At 28.2% G+C, this 20,647-nt stretch overlaps 8 protein-coding genes across 11 annotated transcripts; 5 read left to right on the top strand and 3 right to left on the bottom strand.

The window, feature by feature from the left end:
* Window positions 1-21: 21 nt before the first annotated feature.
* Window positions 22-811, top strand: LOC122628733 (probable 28S ribosomal protein S25, mitochondrial). The gene is made up of 3 exons (XM_043811300.1): window positions 22-172; window positions 252-358; window positions 489-811. The coding sequence occupies exons 1-3, from the start codon at window positions 36-38 to the stop codon at window positions 752-754; spliced, it is 510 nt and encodes a 169-aa protein (XP_043667235.1). The 5' UTR covers window positions 22-35; the 3' UTR covers window positions 755-811.
* Window positions 812-840: 29 nt separating this feature from the next.
* On the bottom strand, window positions 841-2,608 carry LOC122628731 (probable RNA-binding protein 18). The gene is made up of 6 exons (XM_043811295.1): window positions 2,436-2,608; window positions 2,215-2,299; window positions 2,004-2,101; window positions 1,620-1,833; window positions 1,462-1,538; window positions 841-1,398 (listed from the first exon to the last, which is right to left on the bottom strand). Exons 2-6 carry the CDS (start codon window positions 2,218-2,220, stop codon window positions 1,182-1,184), a joined length of 612 nt encoding a protein of 203 aa, XP_043667230.1. The 5' UTR covers window positions 2,221-2,299; window positions 2,436-2,608; the 3' UTR covers window positions 841-1,181.
* A 378-nt stretch (window positions 2,609-2,986) lies between these two features.
* LOC122628734 (protein phosphatase 1 regulatory subunit INH3) lies at window positions 2,987-6,515 on the top strand. Its single transcript, XM_043811301.1, has 5 exons — window positions 2,987-3,124; window positions 5,021-5,129; window positions 5,199-5,352; window positions 5,423-5,566; window positions 5,694-6,515. Coding segments are annotated over exons 1-4 (348 nt in total). The 5' UTR covers window positions 2,987-3,040; the 3' UTR covers window positions 5,424-5,566; window positions 5,694-6,515.
* LOC122628728 (succinate--hydroxymethylglutarate CoA-transferase) lies at window positions 3,266-4,825 on the top strand. Its single transcript, XM_043811291.1, has 2 exons — window positions 3,266-4,443; window positions 4,559-4,825. Exons 1-2 carry the CDS (start codon window positions 3,370-3,372, stop codon window positions 4,787-4,789), a joined length of 1,305 nt encoding a protein of 434 aa, XP_043667226.1. The 5' UTR covers window positions 3,266-3,369; the 3' UTR covers window positions 4,790-4,825.
* On the bottom strand, window positions 5,335-10,463 carry LOC122628726 (F-box/WD repeat-containing protein 5). Of its 2 annotated transcripts, none has more exons than XM_043811287.1 (10): window positions 10,115-10,463; window positions 9,812-9,969; window positions 9,530-9,707; window positions 9,223-9,415; window positions 8,933-9,139; window positions 8,576-8,835; window positions 8,151-8,481; window positions 7,826-8,038; window positions 7,514-7,733; window positions 5,335-5,542 (listed from the first exon to the last, which is right to left on the bottom strand). In XM_043811287.1, the coding sequence occupies exons 1-10, from the start codon at window positions 10,401-10,403 to the stop codon at window positions 5,495-5,497; spliced, it is 2,097 nt and encodes a 698-aa protein (XP_043667222.1). In that variant the 5' UTR covers window positions 10,404-10,463; the 3' UTR covers window positions 5,335-5,494. The 2 variants fall into 2 exon arrangements, with proteins under 2 accessions (XP_043667222.1, XP_043667223.1); XM_043811288.1 differs by having other exon boundaries at window positions 7,562-7,733.
* A 207-nt stretch (window positions 10,464-10,670) lies between these two features.
* On the bottom strand, window positions 10,671-14,062 carry LOC122628727 (T-complex protein 1 subunit eta). Its single transcript, XM_043811290.1, has 6 exons — window positions 13,910-14,062; window positions 12,983-13,243; window positions 12,421-12,750; window positions 11,859-12,331; window positions 11,531-11,800; window positions 10,671-11,438 (listed from the first exon to the last, which is right to left on the bottom strand). The coding sequence occupies exons 1-6, from the start codon at window positions 13,910-13,912 to the stop codon at window positions 11,162-11,164; spliced, it is 1,614 nt and encodes a 537-aa protein (XP_043667225.1). The 5' UTR covers window positions 13,913-14,062; the 3' UTR covers window positions 10,671-11,161.
* Window positions 14,063-15,180: 1,118 nt separating this feature from the next.
* Window positions 15,181-18,472, top strand: LOC122628732 (adenylate kinase isoenzyme 1). Of its 3 annotated transcripts, none has more exons than XM_043811296.1 (5): window positions 15,181-15,388; window positions 16,777-17,070; window positions 17,170-17,295; window positions 17,359-17,544; window positions 17,859-18,472. In XM_043811296.1, exons 2-5 carry the CDS (start codon window positions 16,885-16,887, stop codon window positions 17,928-17,930), a joined length of 570 nt encoding a protein of 189 aa, XP_043667231.1. In that variant the 5' UTR covers window positions 15,181-15,388; window positions 16,777-16,884; the 3' UTR covers window positions 17,931-18,472. The 3 variants fall into 3 exon arrangements, with proteins under 3 accessions (XP_043667231.1, XP_043667233.1, XP_043667234.1); XM_043811298.1 differs by lacking the exon at window positions 15,181-15,388 and adding an exon at window positions 15,694-15,890; XM_043811299.1 differs by lacking the exon at window positions 15,181-15,388 and adding an exon at window positions 15,694-15,912.
* Window positions 18,473-18,625: 153 nt separating this feature from the next.
* LOC122628730 (C-type lectin domain family 4 member E) lies at window positions 18,626-20,647 on the top strand. The gene is made up of 4 exons (XM_043811294.1): window positions 18,626-19,027; window positions 19,138-19,287; window positions 19,369-19,596; window positions 19,839-20,647. Exons 1-4 carry the CDS (start codon window positions 18,781-18,783, stop codon window positions 20,015-20,017), a joined length of 804 nt encoding a protein of 267 aa, XP_043667229.1. The 5' UTR covers window positions 18,626-18,780; the 3' UTR covers window positions 20,018-20,647.

Here is a 20,647-nt window from a genome sequence, read left to right as displayed (position 1 = left end):
TTAACACGTAAGAAAATTAACTAAATTTGATCAAAATGCCGTTTATGATAGGTAAAGAACCTATACGAAGAACGCTTAAATATTTACAAGCAGGAAAATTAGTTCTAAAGGATAAAATACAAATATTATCTATTAATTATAATACTAGCGGGCAACATCATTCAGGAACCAGGTAAAATTTAGGTTAGATATTTGTTAGCATAGTATCGTTCTTAAAAATATTATATTTTTAAACTGATTTTATACTTTAGAGATTTCGTATTTTGGTATTTACCACAAATACAATACAAAAATCCAGATGTACAAATTATTACATTTAAAAATAAAACACCATCTCCCTTTATAAAATGTTATTATGGTATGTAATATTATAAATTATTTAAACTATATAATAATATTGTAATATGGTATTAATATCAGTGTTAAGTATATTATGGTTATAAATATTGTCAAAAGTAATATATTGTTATATAATTATACTTTAATAGAAAATGGAGAAACAATGTTAATAGATGTAGATAGTCAACCAAAAGAAAGTATTCTTCAACATCTTATTAAAGTGATTGGTAAGTCAGAACAACTTTTAATCGAAGAAGAAGTAGCCAAAGAAAAAAAAGATAATCCTGCTAACTTTGGTGTTGGTTGTAAAAAAAGTTGCATATGTGAAATTCCTGGACAAGTACCATGTCCTGGTGTAATACCTCTCCCTTATCATATGCGTGGAAAAACTGCTCTTAAAGAAAAAGAAATGTAGATATGAAATATAAGTGTAATGATATATCTAAATAAATGATAGGTTTTATTATTTCAACACAATAATCTTAAAATTCTTTCTTAAAGTTCATTACATGTTTTTGTTTATTATCAAAAGATGTTGATACAATATATTATGAAAATACATGTACATCATGTACATACATATCAAGCATAGCATTATCATATTATGAATTAAAATAGTTACATTTTTGGTGCTTTACATTTGCTGCACCATATAGGAATCATTTACGCACGCACACATACACACGCAAGAGAAGAATCAGCAATTTTATAATACTATGCTTTTATAAATATAAATGATATAAATATCAATGATATTAATGACGCGAAAAGGATTCCATACTGTATTTCTCTCCAAATTATCATTCAAAATGTTTATGAAAAATGAGGATAGACAACTCGAGTTATCTTCTTGGTTTATAACGATTATATGGCTTATTATTGTGGTGATGATTTCCCCGGTTATGATGGCGTGTAGATGTGGACGGTTTTTGATTTTCTGTTCTCTGATATAGATGTATGATAGGAGATCCATCCAAAGGTTTATTCAATTCAAATTCTTCTTCTGATTCTTTCATTAATTTGAGTTTTGCTTCTATTGCCTGGATAGCAGTCTCACGACTACAAGGATTATATTAAAATTAATATCTATATTAGAAATAATAATAAAAATGAAAAACCTACCTTATTTTTTTATCTTCTTTCTTTGCACCTGCTAAGGCAGGTATGTCTATTTTTGGCTTTGGTTTTTCTATGTCAGGCTAAAAATAAATTAGTATAAAAAATATCATTTTTATTAAAATATAAAATTATATTTGCATCCTCTGTGACATTTTACTAACCTCTGTGACGCTATGAGCCCATCTTACTACTATATTTTTAGCACCTACTTTTAGATTATGTAAAGCATCTTTTGCTGCTTCAGCATCTTCTATTGTTTTATAAGTAACAAATGCATATCCCCTTGGTTGACCAGCTTGTGGACCTGACCGATGAAATAGCAGGTCGAACTTTTCGATTGTTCCATGTTTTTGGACGAGTTTCAGGAGTTGGTACCAGTTGACAAATAAACAGTTAGTTTTTCAGATAGTTTTATAAACTACAAATGCGTCATTGCTCAATATGATTTAATTTTTTTATTGATTAATATATTAACACATTGAGAAAATAAATGACTCATTTGAAGAAATAAAAACCATGAAATATATAATCATGCAAATACTTACTCATTAATCCTTAGATCTAGATTGCCCACCCATAATCTTCTATCTTCTACCTGATTTGATTTTATAGGTTCTAATGGCAAAGGAACTTTAGCATCTGGCTGTAATTCGTAATCAAGATTAACCAACGATTTTATGATCATCAAAATAAATAATATTTTTTAGTCTTAGGGAGATGTGTGGGATGTATTTGATTAAATCCATAGAAACTTACCTCCATACCAATGGGAGAGACAAATAAACTTTATCACATTAATAATAAAAAACTCTAGTTAGTCGATATTGATTCCAATATAAATCTATAAATAAAAGGAAGTATTAGATCTTCTCTTATTTATACGAACCCGTATAGACATAACATATTAGGTTAATGTGCACTTCCATGAAAAACTATTTTAAAAGAGTATTTTAAAATAATTCCATATTTTTTATCACCTGACGAAGCTTTTACAATTACGCACGACATTTTTTGAGATCTCCCAACGTCGTTATCATAATACATAATATTAAGGAATAATACGCGAAACGAATATCAAAGGTATCGCGCAAGAGAATGTAACAATACGATTGTGTACGACTAATCACTACTGATCTGTACATAGAATATAAGATTTGATTTCAATAACAATGTTTGTAAAGACTTTGTATATGTGTCCTATACATATACACGGCGTCGAAAGTTAATATTACAGACAGGATGCGCCATCTGAAGTGTCCTCAGATTATTGCCTCAAAAAGAAACATTACAAATAGACATATACATTAATCTCTCTTACTTTCGAAGAAACTTATCGAATTTTATATATTAGAATTGATTCCTCGATTTTCTTGTTATTTCGTTTAGATTTGTAATTAGAAGTTAAAATACACACGAATATATACTTAATTCGTTACGTATCATACGAGTGTAGTAGCTTATAATTTAAATATGGCGTCGTTCTTATATATATTTTATTAAGGATAAACATACGATAATAAATAACTTAGTGCGTTTATATCGCTTACATCCCATTCTACATTTTGAAGAGTAATCAGTTGATATGGAAAGAACAACGTTGCCTGAACAATCAGCATCGCAAACGGAGACGGTATTGGAGGGGGATATCACCGATTCTGGATCACAGGTTCGTATTGTTAGCTTATACGTCATTTTACTGATAGTACCGGTTACTTGTTATTCTGTAAAGAATCAAAATCGAAAGTTTTTATACTATTAAGAGATCGATTGAATTTTGATTGATAAAGATCTATGTTTGTCGGTAAATTTTTGAATTTTTATATGAGTGCTATTGTTTATATTTACGGCGGTAAATATTACATCTAGTATTGTTTTCCATTATTTTGAATTATATACGTAAATAGAACAAATATGTGCGTACCATTTGGTTCTACTATGTTATACTCCACTGTAAAAGCAAGATTTTTACCATTTGTATACAATATCAATAAATTTAAGAGTTTCTGTACTATGCCAGAGAACGATAGTTCTCCGTTATCTGGGATTCGGATTTTGGATCTTACGCGTATAGTGGCTGGTCCTTATTGCACTATGATCCTCGGGGATCTTGGAGCAGAAGTTATAAAAATTGAGAAGCCTGGTAGCGGTGATGAAGCACGTAAATGGGGACCACCATTTTTCAATGGAACCCAAGAATCTACTTATTTTGTGAGCGTTAATAGAAATAAGAAGAGTATATGCATAGATTTAAAAAAAGGAAGAAATATTATCTATGAGTTGGCTAAAAAGTCTGACGTACTTGTAGAAAATTATATTCCAGGAAAATTAATGAAAATGGGTTTAGGATATACAGATATAAAAAAGATAGCACCTCATCTTATATATTGTTCCTTGACTGGTTATGGCTCTGCAGGTCCTTATGCTAATAGACCAGGTTATGATGTCATTGCTAGTTCTATAGGTGGTCTTCTACATATCACAGGCTTTAAAGATGGACCTCCGTGCAAAGTAGGTGTAGCTATGACTGATATGGCTACAGGTCTTTATGCACATGGTGCTATCATGGCAGCATTGCTTCAAAGATTAAAAACTAAGGAAGGACAGTGGATTCAGTGTAATCTTTTATCTACTCAAATTGCTAGCTTAATAAATATCGGGTCAAATTATTTGAATGCTGGTCAAGAGGCTACAAGGTGGGGTTCTGAACACGAAAGTATTGTGCCTTATGAAGCTTTTCCAACAAAGGATGGATACTTAACAGTTGGTGCAGGAAGTGATTTTCAATTTACTGAGTTAATTCAAAAGATGCAATTAATAGAATTAGGTAATAGTAATAAATTTAAGAATAATGTTAATAGAGTGCAAAATAGAAAAGAATTATTGAATATACTTAGAAGTGAATTTAAAAAGAAAACAAATAAAGAATGGATGACAATATTTGAGGGATCCACATTTCCATATGGACCTGTTAATACCATAGGACAGGTAAATTTTTTTAGGAAGTTCAGAAGTTACACATCTCAAGAAATATTGGAAAACATTGTAGAAGAAATATATTTATTTTATAATAGGTTTCTATGTGTATTACATTATTTTGTAGGTCTTTGAGGACAATCATGTAAAACACATAGGATTGGTTAAAGAAATGGAACATTCTAATATAGGAAAAATTAGGGTTGTTGGACCACCAGTAACATATAGTTATGCTAATAATACTGTTAGACTTCCACCTCCAATGTTAGGGGAACATACAATTGAAATTTTAAGAGATTTATTAAAATATCCTGATAATGAAATACAAAATTTAATATCCCAGAAAATTATACAATGATCAAATTAAAATATTATCATATTAAATATAAATAATGATTATATATCTATTGTTTTATAGTAATTATATATTTTATTTTATTTACATAATAATTTTACCATAAAACATTGTATTGTATTATATAATAAAACTTATTTGTATCAAACTTTTTTATTATTTTCTTCAATGTTCAATGCATATATTTTTAATAATATTCTTTTTTGATAAACATAATAGATTTATATTTTTTAGGATGTTCCAACTGTACGCTTACGTCTTAGGAAACCACGGTCAAACAAAAAAGTTCAGTGGACTCAGGGAACTGTAGACAATGAACATATGAATAAAAAGAAATCAAAATGTATGCTTATTCAAATGAGACTATTATTATCAAAAGTGAATTATATGTAAAGTTTGATACTATTTTTAGGTTGTTGTATTTATAAAAAACCAAAAAATTTTGGTGAAAGTAGTTCTGATGATAGTGATGATGAATGTGAACATTGCCATGGTCATAAAGATGTTCATGAAAAGGCTTTACCAAATAATGCAGAACCATCTCAACATAAAATGAATCCACTATGGTAAATTACTTTATTAAATAGTTTTATGTGAGCAAATATTCAACTAAGCGCACTTTTCCATTTGTTTTAGAATTAATAGAAGCAAGATTAATATAAATATATATATTCTCATTTTTCTCCCAATAACTATTTCCCACTGAGACTAGGGTGTCCATGATCTGTCTTCCACATCAATGTTACGTAGGTTCATCTGAGGAAAGTATAAGCACCCCAGGTTAGTTAATTAGCTTTTTTATTTTGTATTACATCATGATATTTAAGTGGTGCATTTTCATGTATGTATATATATATATATATATATATTTGAAAAAATATGTAATTTAATGAGCTTAATTTTACAGGCACTGCAAACACCAACCATTATAAATAACATAAATTAAAGTCTTATTATAATGCAAAGTACACAGTATCATGCACAGATGTTATAAAGAAAGCTGCAAATAAAAACTGTGGCATTATGTTGATATTTTATGAAATATGAAATGTTCATTTTATATCTGCTTTTTCAAAGAGAGAGAAAATATTGATTTGTGATACATCAGTATGTTACATCTTTCATCATTCAGTTTTTTAGTATTTTATAAAAATTCAAAATTCTTTGAATTCCAAAAGAGAATAGATCATTCAATAATATTTAATCAATTTGAGTTTTTTTAAATATGTTTTGACAGTGTTCTTATATAACAATTTGATTATTATTCATGTATCTCCAATTATCTTGACTTAGTTACTATAAATACTAGATTCACAATTTTATATTTATTTTAATCAAAATTGATACTAATGGTCTGAAGTTTTATAGAATTTTAATTTTATTTAGTAATAAAAAACTAAATTTTTTGATGAATAGTGCATTTAAGAATTTATAGACATGTTATCCAAAATTATATTTTATTGAAAAAATGTTAATAAATTTCGGATCAATATAAAGAAATAAGATTTTTTATATTTATCTTATTACATGATATGATATATGTTGCAGGATGATTATAATAGTAACATTATATATTGCTTCTGTTGTTAATCACTTATGATGTTGCACTTAGATATATTTTGATGACAGGTACGTGACATGCTTAAGACTATATTCTTATTATATGTTACATTATATTTTTTAAGCACACTGTATTCTGAAATACATCTTCCTACATTAATCTGAAAAAGTATTATATATAAGTATATTTTTTATGTCATTTAACAGAAATTCCCGTAATTTTACAATCAAATTTATTGTCTTCAATATAGAATGATAACTTTCTCCTTATTCTTTGTATTTTAATCCTATCATAATGTATGTTCATTTAATGAGAAATAATAGTTATAATATATACATAGAAATTCGCAAATTAAAAAGAAAAATCAAACATGTCACGTATAAAAATAATCAAAGTTTCCTAAATTTTAATAATTATCGCATTTAATAAACTATCAAAAGAGTTTGATATTTGTTATTATAATATTAAAGAAATTAAATATTTTTGTATGTACGAGTATATATCATATAATACATCAGTAGCTTAGTAGTTATATTGCTTCTTAGAATACTTATAAATATTTTCAAAATAACATTAAAAATCTTTACTTGATAACGAAAAAGTAAATATCACTGATGATATATTTGATGAAGTTGTACTTTAACAAACTTTCACAATAGTTATTTATATCATTCTCTATATAGAAATTTGAATATATTTTGAGAAGACACGGACGTGCCAATACATTTATTTATATCCTAATTGAGCAGAAAAAATAACAGCTAATCATGTTGTTTCATTTGGTTATTACACAACAAGGAATAGATGGACAGTAGAAACATAAAAAAGTAATTTAAAGGAAGATATTAACAGGAACACTGAACATATAGTAAAAGTGCTGATTTTGTAGAACTATACAGTTGTATCACACTCAAAATTATACACACACGTACACACACCCATACACACATATATATAATAATCTCACAACTGCATTCATACTATGCATAAATGTGCTCAATCATGTTTGTGTTAAGGTGAATGTCGCAGGCATAATTGTTATGATCCAGTAGATATACAAGGCTGAGAGATGATTCTTTAATTAGAAGCTTTTAAATAGGAAATTTAATAGTCTTTAGTCAGTCAACATTACAACCGGGTTTATGATAACTGCTCTTTTTTCTTACTTCCATTCCTCGATTAAAAGAATGTTCGTTTAAACCTAAGGATTTTACCATGGCTCGACTGCGCCATATCTTGACTGTATAATCATCGCTAGTTGTAACTAACATCTCGGGATCTTTAGGATTGAAAGCTACAGAATTGACAACATCAGAATGAGGGAATTTGGTTAAACAAACTCCATAATGTCTATCCCAAAGATAGCCATGTTTATCTTCAGCACCACTAAGAAAAAAAATGTCATATTAAGAATTATATTCAAATACGAATTATTGATTTGAAACAAAAAATTTAAGAACTGTTAAAATCCTATTCACCTTGCCACATATTCGTTGCATACATCCAGAAATATAAAGAAACATTCATTATTTGGAGTATATGCTTTATGTGCCCTTAACATTGTACCAACTTGTTTCAATGTTACTAAATCAATTACGTGAATATCTATTTCTTGAGCTATAGGTGGAGGTTGTAATGGATTAGTAATAACATATCCTCTTGGCCAAGGCCTTGTATTGACATATAAATATCTGTAAAAATATTATTGTTGTATCTATATTTTTTTCACTTATGCAATGCATAAGATTTCATAAAATTAGTCATTTTTGTTACCATATATATAAAAAGTGAAATCAAAAATACCTGTGATCTGGAGAAAGACCCATTCCTATAATATGACCATGTAAATCAATTAAGTGATCTACTTTGTCAAATCTATCAGCCACTGCTTCATAATCCAACCAATTAGTATACAAAGTTCCTGAGTTTTGTCTTTCTCGTTCTCTTTCTCGTTGCGCTAATCTTTCACGAAGTGATGGTCCTGGATCTAATCTTCTTGGAAAGGTAACTAATTTGATCCTTTTAAAACCAACTTGATGAGGTGTATATGTTTTTGATCCAGTTGTAAAAATTAGAAATTTCTCTGGATTATTAGATAATTCATCAGAATCACACTCTTCTGCTGTTGATGATTCTATTAGCAATAAAAATAAGAAAATAATTGCTCATAAAATTAGTATATATGTATATATATATATATTCTGTAGGATTTTAAGTTCATTATATACCTGCAGATTCGTTCTCTTCATTCCACTGATGATTTTCATTTTCATTTTCATTTTCGTTTTCATTTTCATTTTCATTTTCGTTTTCATTTTCATTTTCATTTTCATTCTCATTTTCACTATCACTTTCACTATCAGTTTCGTGTACTGTTTTCTCTTTTTCAACTTGTCTATATTCCTTATTGTATTGTATGGGACTAGCATATTCAAAACCATCACCAAGTTTTATCCAATTCATAAAACGTCCTTCTATTGTACTGTATCTATTGAAATAATTTTATATTATTTTGTAATGTGATTAACTTTTATGTATCTTTATGGAATTATCAAATATATCAATTATGCAATAAATAGTCTTACTGTAATCTAGATGAGACATGATGAAGTACAACTGGTTCTTCCTGTGGTGAATTATTAGTTGAAGATGTTGCTACGTGATTTTGAACATTATCTTCTTTGATATTTGATGATGAAGGTTGATCTTGTGAACTTTCAGAATCAATTGCAGGAGCTAAGCAATTTGCAATCATAATTGCTCTTATTGAAGAAGCATTTCCATTATAAAACCTATGAGTTGTGTATTTCAAAATTTTCTTAATTTTTTAACAATAATTAGTATTAATAAAAAAACTACATTATAATTTACATACCTAAACAATTGTGTCATGATGGGCACATGTTCACTTGCTGATTCCTGATTAGCCTTATTTAGCCAGAGTACACTAGTACTAACCAGATGTGCTAGCCAATGTAAATTTCCACTTAAAAGGTAATGTTCACTATACCAAGTACCAAATATGTCATATGGCTTATTTGCTACTCTACATTGAAGTTGAAAGCCAGCTATAATGAAAGAAACAATAAAAAAATAGATGCATAAGTACAGTAAATTTTTCATGATTGAATCATATAGATTTTTTTCTTTTTTAATACCTCTGTTTAAACTTTTAAACTTACGTGCTACTCTGAAGACAGCTATTTCTCCTGATGTACTATGTGGTGTACCAAAATGTACACCAGAGACAAGAAGCAAAGTATCAGTAGAATTAAACTGTGAAAACTGAGTATATTTCCAACTAAACGTTTTCATGTCATTAAGATATATAATATTAACTGGGTGTTGACTTTTCCATACCTATTAATCATTCGGATTGATATATAGATAAAAAAAAATATAAAAATTATTATAATTCTACGAGTATAAATTAATTTTATGAAAGACAAGTAAAATGAACATACAAGAATGTATCCATCTTTTGAACATGTTGCAAACATTTTGCCATTGTGCGAAAAACTAACATGCAATACTTGATGTGAATGATGATTGAGAACTTCAGTTTCTATTAAAGGAGTATGATATGCTAAACGTTTAAATTCTTCAAACCAGGAAGTTTTTCCTAAAACGTATATTTACAGTTATAAGTGAACTTGTCACAGGTGAAATATATTTTCATCACCAGATCTTTTTATCGTGTATGATAATATATGGATAAAAGTTATTTTAATATTAAAATTATTACACAAATATATAACACAACTGACCTGGCATAATACCAATATCTGAATCTATTTTATAAGTTTGATAGAATAAATCTCTCCAAAGAAATTCATCTTGCGATACTTTGTTCCATGATCTACATACTTCTCCTGCTGTTACTAGTTCTCTTGGTGTTAGGTATTGAAAAATACTGAGAAGTATAGAATCTGGCATATAATACCAATTCTCATCACCTTCTGATATTTGTGTTGAATCTCCATTTGTATTTGTTTCTTCGTCGAGACTTTCGACGCTATTTGTTCCATTTTCTATAATATTTTCAACCACATCCATTCCTAAATGCGGTTCCTTATTTACTGGAACAGCTGATATCTGTCAGTAGTTGTTGCTCGCACTACTCCACCTATGATGTTAGACAGGGAAATGTAAGTACGTGCGCAGTAACGATTTCTACCGATTGGTCCAAATTTAGGCGGTAAATTTAAGAACTACGAAATTAATTAACATCTACACACATGCGCGTCCGCACACATACGAGTAGGTAGATCTTAATTTACTCTTATTAAAATAATAATCTCGTAAAAAAGATTTGACTAGAAATTTTTGTTTTATTTAAGTATTTATTACTTAATACGTATTAAATATTACAAAAGACGAACTTCATAATGATATATATATGAAAACGATATAAATTTAATGCATGTGATTACTATATTTGAATACAGCGTTTAAGTTAAGGCATTGAATTATATAAGCATATAATACTATTTTATAACTAGTTATCCATTTCATTAAGATCATTAAATTTTTTCATATTAAAAAATTAATGTAAAGACAATTTTAAGAAAGATTCCGATTGATTTTGAATTCGGATAGTAGGATTGTTCATTTAAGTAATATCGCTCATGTATTTATTGTATGCTGTAACTGAAAAATATCATATACAAATCAAATCTTAATTTGTAAAATTAATAGCATATAGTTGTTAAACTTTCAATATTAATAAGTACGACAGACTATTTACTGTAGTACACGAAGATTAAAATTCTTTGTTTATTCTTCTTAGTTTTCTTCTCCAATGTAATGATATATTACATTGGTCTTCCCATTCCACGACCTTCAGAATCATTAGAGCTTCTTGGATTTTTTATTGTCTCGTCTACAGACAGAATTAAACAGGCAGCTTCGGTTGCTGCAGTTAAAGCATTAATTTTAACTACTGCAGGTTCCCAAACACAAGCTTCCATATTATCAGCTATGTCTTCAGAATTTATATCAACACCATACCAATACAGGCCTTTATGATGTTTCTGTCGCAACTTATTTAGAATATTTGTTGCATCGAAACCAGCGTTGTCACATAATTGCCTACAGTAAAAAAAAAAATAAATAAATAAATAAAATGATTAGATTTTCTAATAGTTTTTGCAAGTAAAAAGTAATTTATATAAAATCTATACCTAGGTATAATTTCAAGAGCTCTTGCCAAAGCACCAATTAGTAACTGTTCTTTCCCTGCAATTGTACGGGAATAATCGCGCAAAGTTTTCGATAGTTCCATTTCGATGCTTCCACCACCAGCAACAATGGCATCGTTTTTCACCATACGTCTTACTACCATAATTGCATCGTGAAGTGATCTTTCTGTTTCTTCTAAAAATTGTTCTGCTCCACCACGTAAAATAAATGTACAAGTTTTCGCGTGACGACACTTACGCAGTACATTAAATCTGGAAACAAAAATATTATAACTTTTAGTATCAGAATAGATTTAAAAAAAATCATTACCTTTCACCGCCAATTTGCTTTTCTTCAAAGAGGCCACAATCTCCAAGATCTAATTCCTTGATATCATGTATAGTAGTCAAAATACTTCCACCACATGCTTTCATTATCCTTTTTAAATCTTCATCTGGAACTCTACCAGCGCAAAACATATCTCTATCAGCGAAATATTGTGTCGCTACATCTCCAATCGGTAATTTAGATAATACTATATTCGCTCCAATTTGCCAAATCTTTTCAAGTTTATCATATAAAATTTTCCATTCTGCATCAACAATTTTCTGATATTCTGCAACATTATCTACACGAACTTCGGCATTATCTCTCTCTGCTTTAAGTTCTAATTCAATGTTTAATAGAGCAATTTTGCAATTAGAATAGTTCTTAGGTTGCATTTCAAATCCAGCATATGAAAAAGTTTTTTTAAATGCAACACCTTCAATTAACTCTGAATCCTCTAAAGCTCCACCAGATACCTATATATTAAATAAATAATTGCAAGTTTTGAATGAGCCAATATATATTTTGCATGCACATGTATTATCAGTAGAAACAAATATAATACCTTTTTAAAACCAATCATATTTAAAGGCAATAAATCATCTAACATCATAACAGCTTTGACAACTAGTTCACTAAAATATTTCTTTTGTTGATGAATTAATTTTGAACTCATAGAAGTAGCTGCACATTCTTTCAAGAGGTTTTCTTGATTTTTAAGGTCATCCTTATTCATTTTAATACTTAATGCATTGATTTTCTCAACTGCAAGTTGTAGTGCACGACGCAAAGCTTTAATTATGATACGTGGATGAACACCCTCTTCAATAAATGGTTTCATTTGTTTTAGAAACTCTCCTGCTAATAAAACAACACTGGTTGTACCATCACCAACCTGTATAAAATAATATATTTTGAATCATTAAATTTTGTTTCTATAATTATTTTCATTTATATGTCGGATATTATTGAAGCAATTTCAAGTAACTACAAGAAATCACTAGTCTATACATCCTCCGTTCAATTTTCTCTAAATAAAGAACAACAGTATTTCATTTTTATACTTTTGCTCTATACCATTATAGAGAGATAATATCATAAAAATTTTGTAATATAACGAAATTTACCTCTGCATCTTGAGACTTCGCAATATCTACCAAGGTTTTAGCAGCAGGATGTACAATTTCTAATAGCTTTAATATAGTAGCACCATCATTAGAAATAGTGCTTTTAGAATTTTGATCTACAATAAGCTTATCCATACCACGAGGACCCAACGTGGTCCTCACAGCATCTACAACCACTTGACATGCATTTATATTTGATATTACTTGTTGTTTTCCTTGAGATGCATCTGTACCTTCTTTCAACAAAATTATTTGAGGTTGCTGGAAATAAAAATTAATTGACATACAACATGACATTAATAAAAAATATTTTATTAATAACAAAAATAAATAGTACTCTCATATATCTTCCCATCTTTTTAATTTTTGTTCTTTTGCTTTTTTATATAATTTTTTTCAATGGTTCACAAACTATTAAATATTCTTTATCAATTATACACTTTATTTTAACATACTATTTAAAACAACTGAATTAAAAATTTATAGGTATTCACTTATTATTTATAAAACATTTAACAAGGGAAAACAAAGTATGAATTTTTATTTAAGTAATTGCGCATGTATATATATTGTCTTTATATCCTGAAAAGATAAATACTTCGTTTACCGGTAATGTTAAGTGGGCGTGAGTCAAAATTAATTTCCTTATAAGGTTAGAAGAATATAATCTCTAATAAAGTGTCACAAAGTTTTTGTGTATATATATGTATATGATTTAATAAAAAAATATGAACATACAAATTTTATTGACTTAGAATATAAATAAATAAATTAATTAATTTGAAGGAATAATATGAAATATAATGTATGGCTAGAATAGAAAAGTCAAGAAATATTTGAGTACATTGTTTTACATAAAAAATATATAACTAATGCAAAACAAGTGTATAGTTATATATAATAATATTTTGCATTAAGAAAACCTACCATCTTCCAAAATTCTTGTATGAAAGTTTTTCTTTAAATTCACCCAATGTGCTTTTCAGCAAAAAATCAGAATCTTAAGTTCGGAATAAATTGTCATGAACTATACATTAATAAGGTTTATGAACTTCTGTGGAGGAGTAAAAATTTGTTTTTGTCTTCATTATCGACAGATTCGTTATCTTCAATTATATGTAATTAAATATAAAAAATATATAGTATTTAATATATATAATATATTACTGTTATCATTTTTTAAATAAAAAAAAAAATTGCAAAATATACCATAATCTACGTAGAATAATTTACCAATCAGCAACAAGCAATTGCAATAAGGTGCACGCACATGAAAGAGAGAGAGAGAGAACTAACCTTTACTAAAACGTCACTGTATTGCGTTCCCGCCTTTCATATTATGGTACGAATTTATTTTATATTTTACAAGATAAAAATAATAAATTAAATATTAGAATAAAAATGATGTACATGTATCATTAAACCTAATTATAATGCATGTGGAAATTAAAAGCTTAATATAATGTATGAAAGATTAAGAATTTTTATGTGACAACGCAAAAGCGAGACCAAGTAAATGAATTTCTTTGCTATAAAACTTTTTAATTTTGTTAATTTAGTTATAATTAAATTAATCAATAAAAAATATACAACAAGTAAGTTGAAAAAAATCAAAAAACATATATTGTTAAACAATTGTTAAATATGTATATTAAAAAATAATAGTATTGATGTATTTGTTTTTAGGTTAATAACGCGTTGTTACGATACATACATACAACATATCATATACATAATAGTGATAAAGCAAATAAAGAACAAATTATATATATTTTAATATATTACAAATTTGTATATGTGTATGTAATACTATATTACTTCCTTTTTTTTTTTTTTTAAATAGATAGGTAAAAGAAATAAGAAAAACATTTAACGATATTACTCTAAAATTTGGAAATTTCTTATATCCAGAATGAAGATAGGAAACAGAAGATTTTTTTAATGAACACATGCAAATCTAGTAAGTGTGGTAAGATAAAATTTCTAAGGATATATATCGTTACGCGATATTACCCGGGATCAAGCTCCACCTACACATTTATTTTTAATCGCTGCTAAGTAGTAAAGCGACACTGCGCGCGCGTATATATGGATATGTACATATATAAATTTACAGATTTTTATTTAATACATCCTTCAGCGTTTCCATTGAAAGTCGTCGGAGAAGAACGTGAGCGTTTCTCATCGATTACGTTGATATCTTTCTACTTTTTTTTTTTTTTTCGTTTCAGTGTATTATTCGCTTCACCATCATTTTATTTCTTTTAACTATTTTATTACGAAAGGAAAAACTATTGTTAAATCGTGTTTTTACGCAAGTTCTTCGTCTATTCCTATCTTCTCCTATTGAATTTATCTTTATATGACCATTTATTACTTCTGACATTTGATCATGATAATTATAAGGTAACAAATATTTTATTACGATGTAACATTGATAACAATAAATAATCCATTGATATATCAGTTATGTAATTAACATAACTAAAAATAACTCGTTCATTCACGCGGGAAGTATCACTTCTTTGATATTTTTTGCTATTAATAGAAATAAATAAATAATAGTAAATATACAATAAAAATTCGTATGACGGTCTAAACGATAGCAAACTACACGATAAGGAATATATTACTTTTTTTTTTTAACTTTTAATTAACAATTTGATTGTGTCTGTTTGATTAATTGTTTAAAACCTATGATAGTGAAACTAAATCGGTTCCCTTCCTGAATCTGACTGTATGTAATACGTGACCTTTGAGTCAGTGCGAATGCGCAAAATTTTATCCCCACTTATCATTCACGAGCCAATGGTAAATCGATATATTCGAAATTTTCACGCGAAAGCTCTACTGAACTATTCTTGTCGGCAGTAGGCTACGGAACTCGCGACGTGCTGTCGTGTGAATAGTGAGTACTCTAACTCTGCAAGGTGGACCTTTTTTTTCATTCGTTTATCGCTTATTTATTATTATAATTAAAATCATATTTATATACAAATTATCATATTAAATTATATATCATATAATGTCATCTCGTTTATTATACTTCATTATTTTGTAGAATGAACAACCGTACGAATTTTTGATCATTTTTGTAATCATTTATATTAAAATCGATTATTAGTGTATATATATATATATATATATATATTATTTTTTTATTTAATATTATTATATAGAATAAACACGACATCGATATTTCATGTTAAGTTATATTTGATCTATTAAATATAATAATTATATATATTATTTTATAGTAAAGAAATATTTTAAAATTGATTAAAATTGATTGATTAGAATTGATTAAAACGTAGTTATCAGATAACATTTTGATATTGAAAAAAATCTGGTGGCGAGGACATCGCTATAGGCAAGTCTCGTTTGAAGTAGGTCAAGTACAGTGTTGCTCTTTAAAAATATATGTCATGTGGAAAAAAGACTTTAAAGTCGTCGATGTTTTAATATTAGAATTTATATTTATAATAGAAAAAAAAAAAAAAAAGAAAGAAAAAAATAAGGGAAAAGAACCGAGAATATAATACAAAATGGGTGCCGGTTTTTCCATAAATAGTGGACCTTGTGTAAAATTTTTTTTTAAACGAGCATTAAACATAAATGTGAGACGAGCATTTAAAATTAACCTTTTAGCTTTTTAATGAATAATTTATTATGTATCATGAAACAAATGACGATATGAAAATGAATAAATCAGTTTTCATATCTTTTCTATCGATAGAGAGAAAATCCTCTCGTTCAAAATGATTTATCAATTAAATAAGAACGTAAACTTGTAGGTCGAGAAAGGATTAAATAAATGCACTAAAAATATTTGCAAAATACAAATACAAAAAACAAGAAGCTTATCGAAATTAAGTTTGACAGAGTATATTTCGTCAAAAAATATGAAGACGATATGGGTGATTGGTGGTCCTGGTTGTGGAAAGGGAACGCAATGCGATCTTATAATCAAAAAATATGGATTTTTACATTTGAGTAGTGGTGATCTTTTGCGAGATGAAGTAACAAGCGGTAGTTCTAGAGGAGCTTCGCTTCAAGAATTAATGACCAAGGGCTTGTTAGTACCAACGGTAAAAGATATTCGATATTTATGTTCAATGACAAATTTCTAGAAAGGATCCGATTTACAATGAAAATATCATAGAGAGAACGATCTGTTTTTTCAGTAGGACATCGTGTTGGATCTTATAAAGGAAAAGATGGAAAAAGCACGTAAGGAAGGTACTACGAAAACAGGTTTCCTTATCGATGGATATCCTCGTGAATTGGAACAAGGGATTCTTTTTAAAAAAAATGTAAGATATTAATTTCTTTTCCTTTGTTGTAAATTGATATAATTTGAAATGATCGTTAAATAGGTTTGTTCAGTTGATCTCATCCTATTTTTTGATGTATCTAACGAGACAATGAGCAAAAGGCTTCTTGGCCGTGCCGCAGTGTCTCAAAGAGCTGACGATAACGTTGAGACCATCAAGAAAAGAATCGAGACGTTTAATGAAAAGAATGGCAAAATTGTAGAATATTACAAGGACAAAATTGTCAGGGTATGCTTTAATTTTCGTTAACATTTTATATGTATGGAGAATATTTTTCAAGTACGTCGCGTGTTATTTTTAACGATTTCACAAAGTACACTTGACACCACTAGAAGTCATACGTAATATATTTAAAGTTGTATTTAACAAAATTCCTTTTACGCCTCGGAAATTATTCTAACTCCAAAAATCGCACGGATTAAGTAAGAACGGAATATTTCGTCATGCGCATATAAAGTGTTAATAATTTTGTTAATAATAATCGAATAACAATTAATATATAATTAAATTATATTATATCTGATTTGATCAAATGTTTCCAGATTAACGCCGAAAGAAGCGTCGAGGAAATATTCAAGGAAGTTTGTACAGTGCTCGATCGTTTGTTGGCTTAATGTTTTGGCAAAGCACGCAACCCTGTGAGCTTTTCTCAAGCATAGCCTAATTGACTATCGCATCCAAAAGAGATTTCAATTTTTAGATAGAGATGTTAAGCAATATACGAAGTGTGTGATAATACCGTTTACATTGTACTAACTAAGATCCTATCCTAAAAAAGAAAAATTATTCTGAATAAGTACGGCAAATTTTTATTTCATTTTTTCTGGTAAAAATCCCCGAAAACATTCGGTATTTTTACTTTAGGCAATGAATCCTATGCAACTTTCTTATACGTTGTGTTTATGAAATATAAACAAAATATGAATCTCTCAGACTTTACTCCCTAAAATTAGGGTTTTCGAAATTGATTTTACGTCTACCACTGCGAGAGCGAATAACGGAATATCCATGCCTACAATTATTACAATAGGAAAGAGTTAATATTATGATTTCATTTAACAATACAACAATATACTTGAGCAATATTATACTATTACAGCTTTTCATATATCGATCGATACTATGAATGTGTAATAAATTGTATATTGGAATTATTTCTGAAGTCTAGTTTACTTTATTGATTATCGATTAGATGAATGATTCATCTATTATCTAATCCTTTGGTCAGTATGTAGCGTACATGAATTTATATGTACGTTGTTACTACTACAAGTACGATCTTTCAGTAATTTTAATTTCAATTGTGTTGCATTATTAGTGTATCAACTCTATCCGGATATTCGTGTGACATCTATTTCCTTTTTTGATCACATGAAATTTAATATTATCTACATGATATTACATTGTGATATTATCAGACATTCTTTTCAAATTCTTGCAGAGTTATAATTTATTAACATAAATATGAATTATTTCATTACGTTTTCTGTCTTATTAATAACAAATTTTTTGTTGGATTCGAGTCATTGTGATCGTTGTTGTGCTATTAATCTTCGAAAATTACCATCGTATAAATTAAATCGTATCGGAGCACGTTCGGATGAAACGATTATTTCAAGAAAAATAGTTCATAATTTGTACGAGTGCAAAAAATTTGCTGCATCGAGGAAAGCATTGGCGTTCAACTTCGGCCTAAACATTAATTTAAATGGTGAGTGAATAAAAAAAAAAAAAAAAAAAAAAAAATAGTATTATATATAAAACATTTTTTTAATCACTTCGTTTTAGTAAAAAGTGTTTTTCCTTTTTTAATTAATAAAGGAAGTACCATTAGAAATCATTTGAGAAATGAAGCTTCGAAGAGAAATCTGTGTCAGGCTTTACAGTGTCCAGAAATATATAACTCTTCGTCACTGATAAGGGACAAGAATTATCGATATTACAGCATGTATCCTAATTACATCAATTCTGGTAATTAACACGAAACTAAATAAAAATTAATTTATTTCTTATAACGAAAAAGAAAAATGAATAAAAATTGATATTTTTTAGGGGGAGGTACAATAGTTTGCGTACCCGAAGCAGGATTATTTATATTATCGGATAACAATTTAAATTATACTCAAGCTCAAATGTTTTGCCAGAAATTGAACGGATCACTTGCGCATGTGATAAGCGAAGAACGTATGAATGGCTTGGCCAAGTATCTTTCGCATAAGATTCCAAGATACGTTGGTCTGAGTAACAATGATGACGAAAAAATTTGGAAAAATTCGTTCGGTTGTAATTTATTTATTTTTTATATATTATTATTTTATGAGATTCTAAGGTGACACAAATGATATTAATCCTTAACGGTCAAACTCCTACAAAATGAAAAAATATTGACTACATTTAGAAAACAAAGGGGCCTTTCATTTTTTATAGCATAACTGTGTAACCGTGATGAACATTATGTGTGGTCTTTTGACCGTTAAGAATTCAATTACAAAAGATTAATTTTGGTTTCATTAATACTACAGGTGAACCTTTGTTGTGTTTCGAATACCGTGCATGGGGCACAAGAGAACCTTCTAATTCAAGAGGATGCGTCGCTATTCTTATATCTTCATCTAATTCACACGTTACACCTTTTTGGAGAGTTATACCTTGTTACGTTTCGTTACCTTATATATGTGAGATTTTTCCACAATATCAATAAATAAAAAATATAATATTATAACTTAATAATAATAATATATATATATATTCATGTGGGTAATATTTGTATCAGGGTAAATAAAAGTCGAATCTACTTATGTACAGATATTTAATCTAGAACTACAAGAATCTTTAGTGTTATGTTTAGAGAACTAGAATATTTACAAATATGAATTAAAACAACATAACTCTGTACGTGCGCACAATTGACAGGAAACAAGAAGAAAAATATAACTCTCACTCATTGTTGCTTACGTGTATGAATGCGTGTTCGCGCGTGTGTGTATACACCCGCACTCACACACACTCACGCACAAACATTTTTAATTTAATAATTTTAAAAATGCTCTTCCTGATATTTCAATTCTATATTCATTAAACTTAGAGTCTTAAAACTATTAATTACATCTACACACATTGTCTTTAACAAGCTATAACGTAACATTTATACTGGGTCTTAAGTTACATTGTTACTGAAACAATGCTTTCAATAGGACTTTAAAAAACATGTTAATAATAAAACATGTATGATAAATGTCTCGTGATGACATTCGATGTAAAGCAACAATAAGAAACGAACTATTAAAAAAATATATATGTACGTATATGCATATATTATATATATATATAT

The sequence above is a fragment of the Vespula pensylvanica genome, chromosome 4 (genome assembly GCF_014466175.1).
Source record: "Vespula pensylvanica isolate Volc-1 chromosome 4, ASM1446617v1, whole genome shotgun sequence".
Taxonomy (NCBI): domain Eukaryota; kingdom Metazoa; phylum Arthropoda; class Insecta; order Hymenoptera; family Vespidae; genus Vespula; species Vespula pensylvanica.
The sequence above is the reverse complement of the archived record's forward strand: the minus strand, read 5'-3'. Positions and strand labels throughout refer to the sequence as shown.

What these genes read in the sequence shown, in the direction of transcription:
- LOC122628733 (XM_043811300.1), top strand. Translation starts at nt 36, where the DNA reads ATGCCGTTTATGATAGGTAAAGAACCTATACGAAGAACGCTTAAATAT. An exon ending in CAACATCATTCAGGAACCAG is followed by an intron (nt 173 to 251) that starts GTAAAATTTAGG and finishes TTTATACTTTAG; the next exon opens with AGATTTCGTATTTTGGTATT. An exon ending in CTTTATAAAATGTTATTATG is followed by an intron (nt 359 to 488) that starts GTATGTAATATT and finishes ATACTTTAATAG; the next exon opens with AAAATGGAGAAACAATGTTA.
- LOC122628731 (XM_043811295.1), bottom strand. An exon ending in GGGCTCATAGCGTCACAGAG is followed by an intron (nt 1,539 to 1,619) that starts GTTAGTAAAATG and finishes ATTTATTTTTAG; the next exon opens with CCTGACATAGAAAAACCAAA. An exon ending in AAAGAAGATAAAAAAATAAG is followed by an intron (nt 1,399 to 1,461) that starts GTAGGTTTTTCA and finishes TAATCCTTGTAG; the next exon opens with TCGTGAGACTGCTATCCAGG.
- LOC122628734 (XM_043811301.1), top strand. Translation starts at nt 3,041, where the DNA reads ATGGAAAGAACAACGTTGCCTGAACAATCAGCATCGCAAACGGAGACG. An exon ending in TCACCGATTCTGGATCACAG is followed by an intron (nt 3,125 to 5,020) that starts GTTCGTATTGTT and finishes TATATTTTTTAG; the next exon opens with GATGTTCCAACTGTACGCTT. An exon ending in GAATAAAAAGAAATCAAAAT is followed by an intron (nt 5,130 to 5,198) that starts GTATGCTTATTC and finishes TACTATTTTTAG; the next exon opens with GTTGTTGTATTTATAAAAAA.
- LOC122628728 (XM_043811291.1), top strand. Translation starts at nt 3,370, where the DNA reads ATGTGCGTACCATTTGGTTCTACTATGTTATACTCCACTGTAAAAGCA. An exon ending in CTGTTAATACCATAGGACAG is followed by an intron (nt 4,444 to 4,558) that starts GTAAATTTTTTT and finishes ATTATTTTGTAG; the next exon opens with GTCTTTGAGGACAATCATGT.
- LOC122628726 (XM_043811287.1), bottom strand. Translation starts at nt 10,403, where the DNA reads ATGGATGTGGTTGAAAATATTATAGAAAATGGAACAAATAGCGTCGAA. An exon ending in TGAAGAGAACGAATCTGCAG is followed by an intron (nt 8,482 to 8,575) that starts GTATATAATGAA and finishes TATTGCTAATAG; the next exon opens with AATCATCAACAGCAGAAGAG. An exon ending in TGCAACGAATATGTGGCAAG is followed by an intron (nt 7,734 to 7,825) that starts GTGAATAGGATT and finishes TTTTTTTCTTAG; the next exon opens with TGGTGCTGAAGATAAACATG.
- LOC122628727 (XM_043811290.1), bottom strand. An exon ending in ATATGATTGGTTTTAAAAAG is followed by an intron (nt 12,332 to 12,420) that starts GTATTATATTTG and finishes TTTAATATATAG; the next exon opens with GTATCTGGTGGAGCTTTAGA. An exon ending in GCTCTTGAAATTATACCTAG is followed by an intron (nt 11,439 to 11,530) that starts GTATAGATTTTA and finishes TTTTTACTGTAG; the next exon opens with GCAATTATGTGACAACGCTG.
- LOC122628732 (XM_043811296.1), top strand. Translation starts at nt 16,885, where the DNA reads ATGAAGACGATATGGGTGATTGGTGGTCCTGGTTGTGGAAAGGGAACG. An exon ending in AGGGCTTGTTAGTACCAACG is followed by an intron (nt 17,071 to 17,169) that starts GTAAAAGATATT and finishes TTTTTTCAGTAG; the next exon opens with GACATCGTGTTGGATCTTAT. An exon ending in ACAAGGACAAAATTGTCAGG is followed by an intron (nt 17,545 to 17,858) that starts GTATGCTTTAAT and finishes AAATGTTTCCAG; the next exon opens with ATTAACGCCGAAAGAAGCGT.
- LOC122628730 (XM_043811294.1), top strand. Translation starts at nt 18,781, where the DNA reads ATGAATTATTTCATTACGTTTTCTGTCTTATTAATAACAAATTTTTTG. An exon ending in TCCTAATTACATCAATTCTG is followed by an intron (nt 19,288 to 19,368) that starts GTAATTAACACG and finishes GATATTTTTTAG; the next exon opens with GGGGAGGTACAATAGTTTGC. An exon ending in AATTTGGAAAAATTCGTTCG is followed by an intron (nt 19,597 to 19,838) that starts GTTGTAATTTAT and finishes TTAATACTACAG; the next exon opens with GTGAACCTTTGTTGTGTTTC.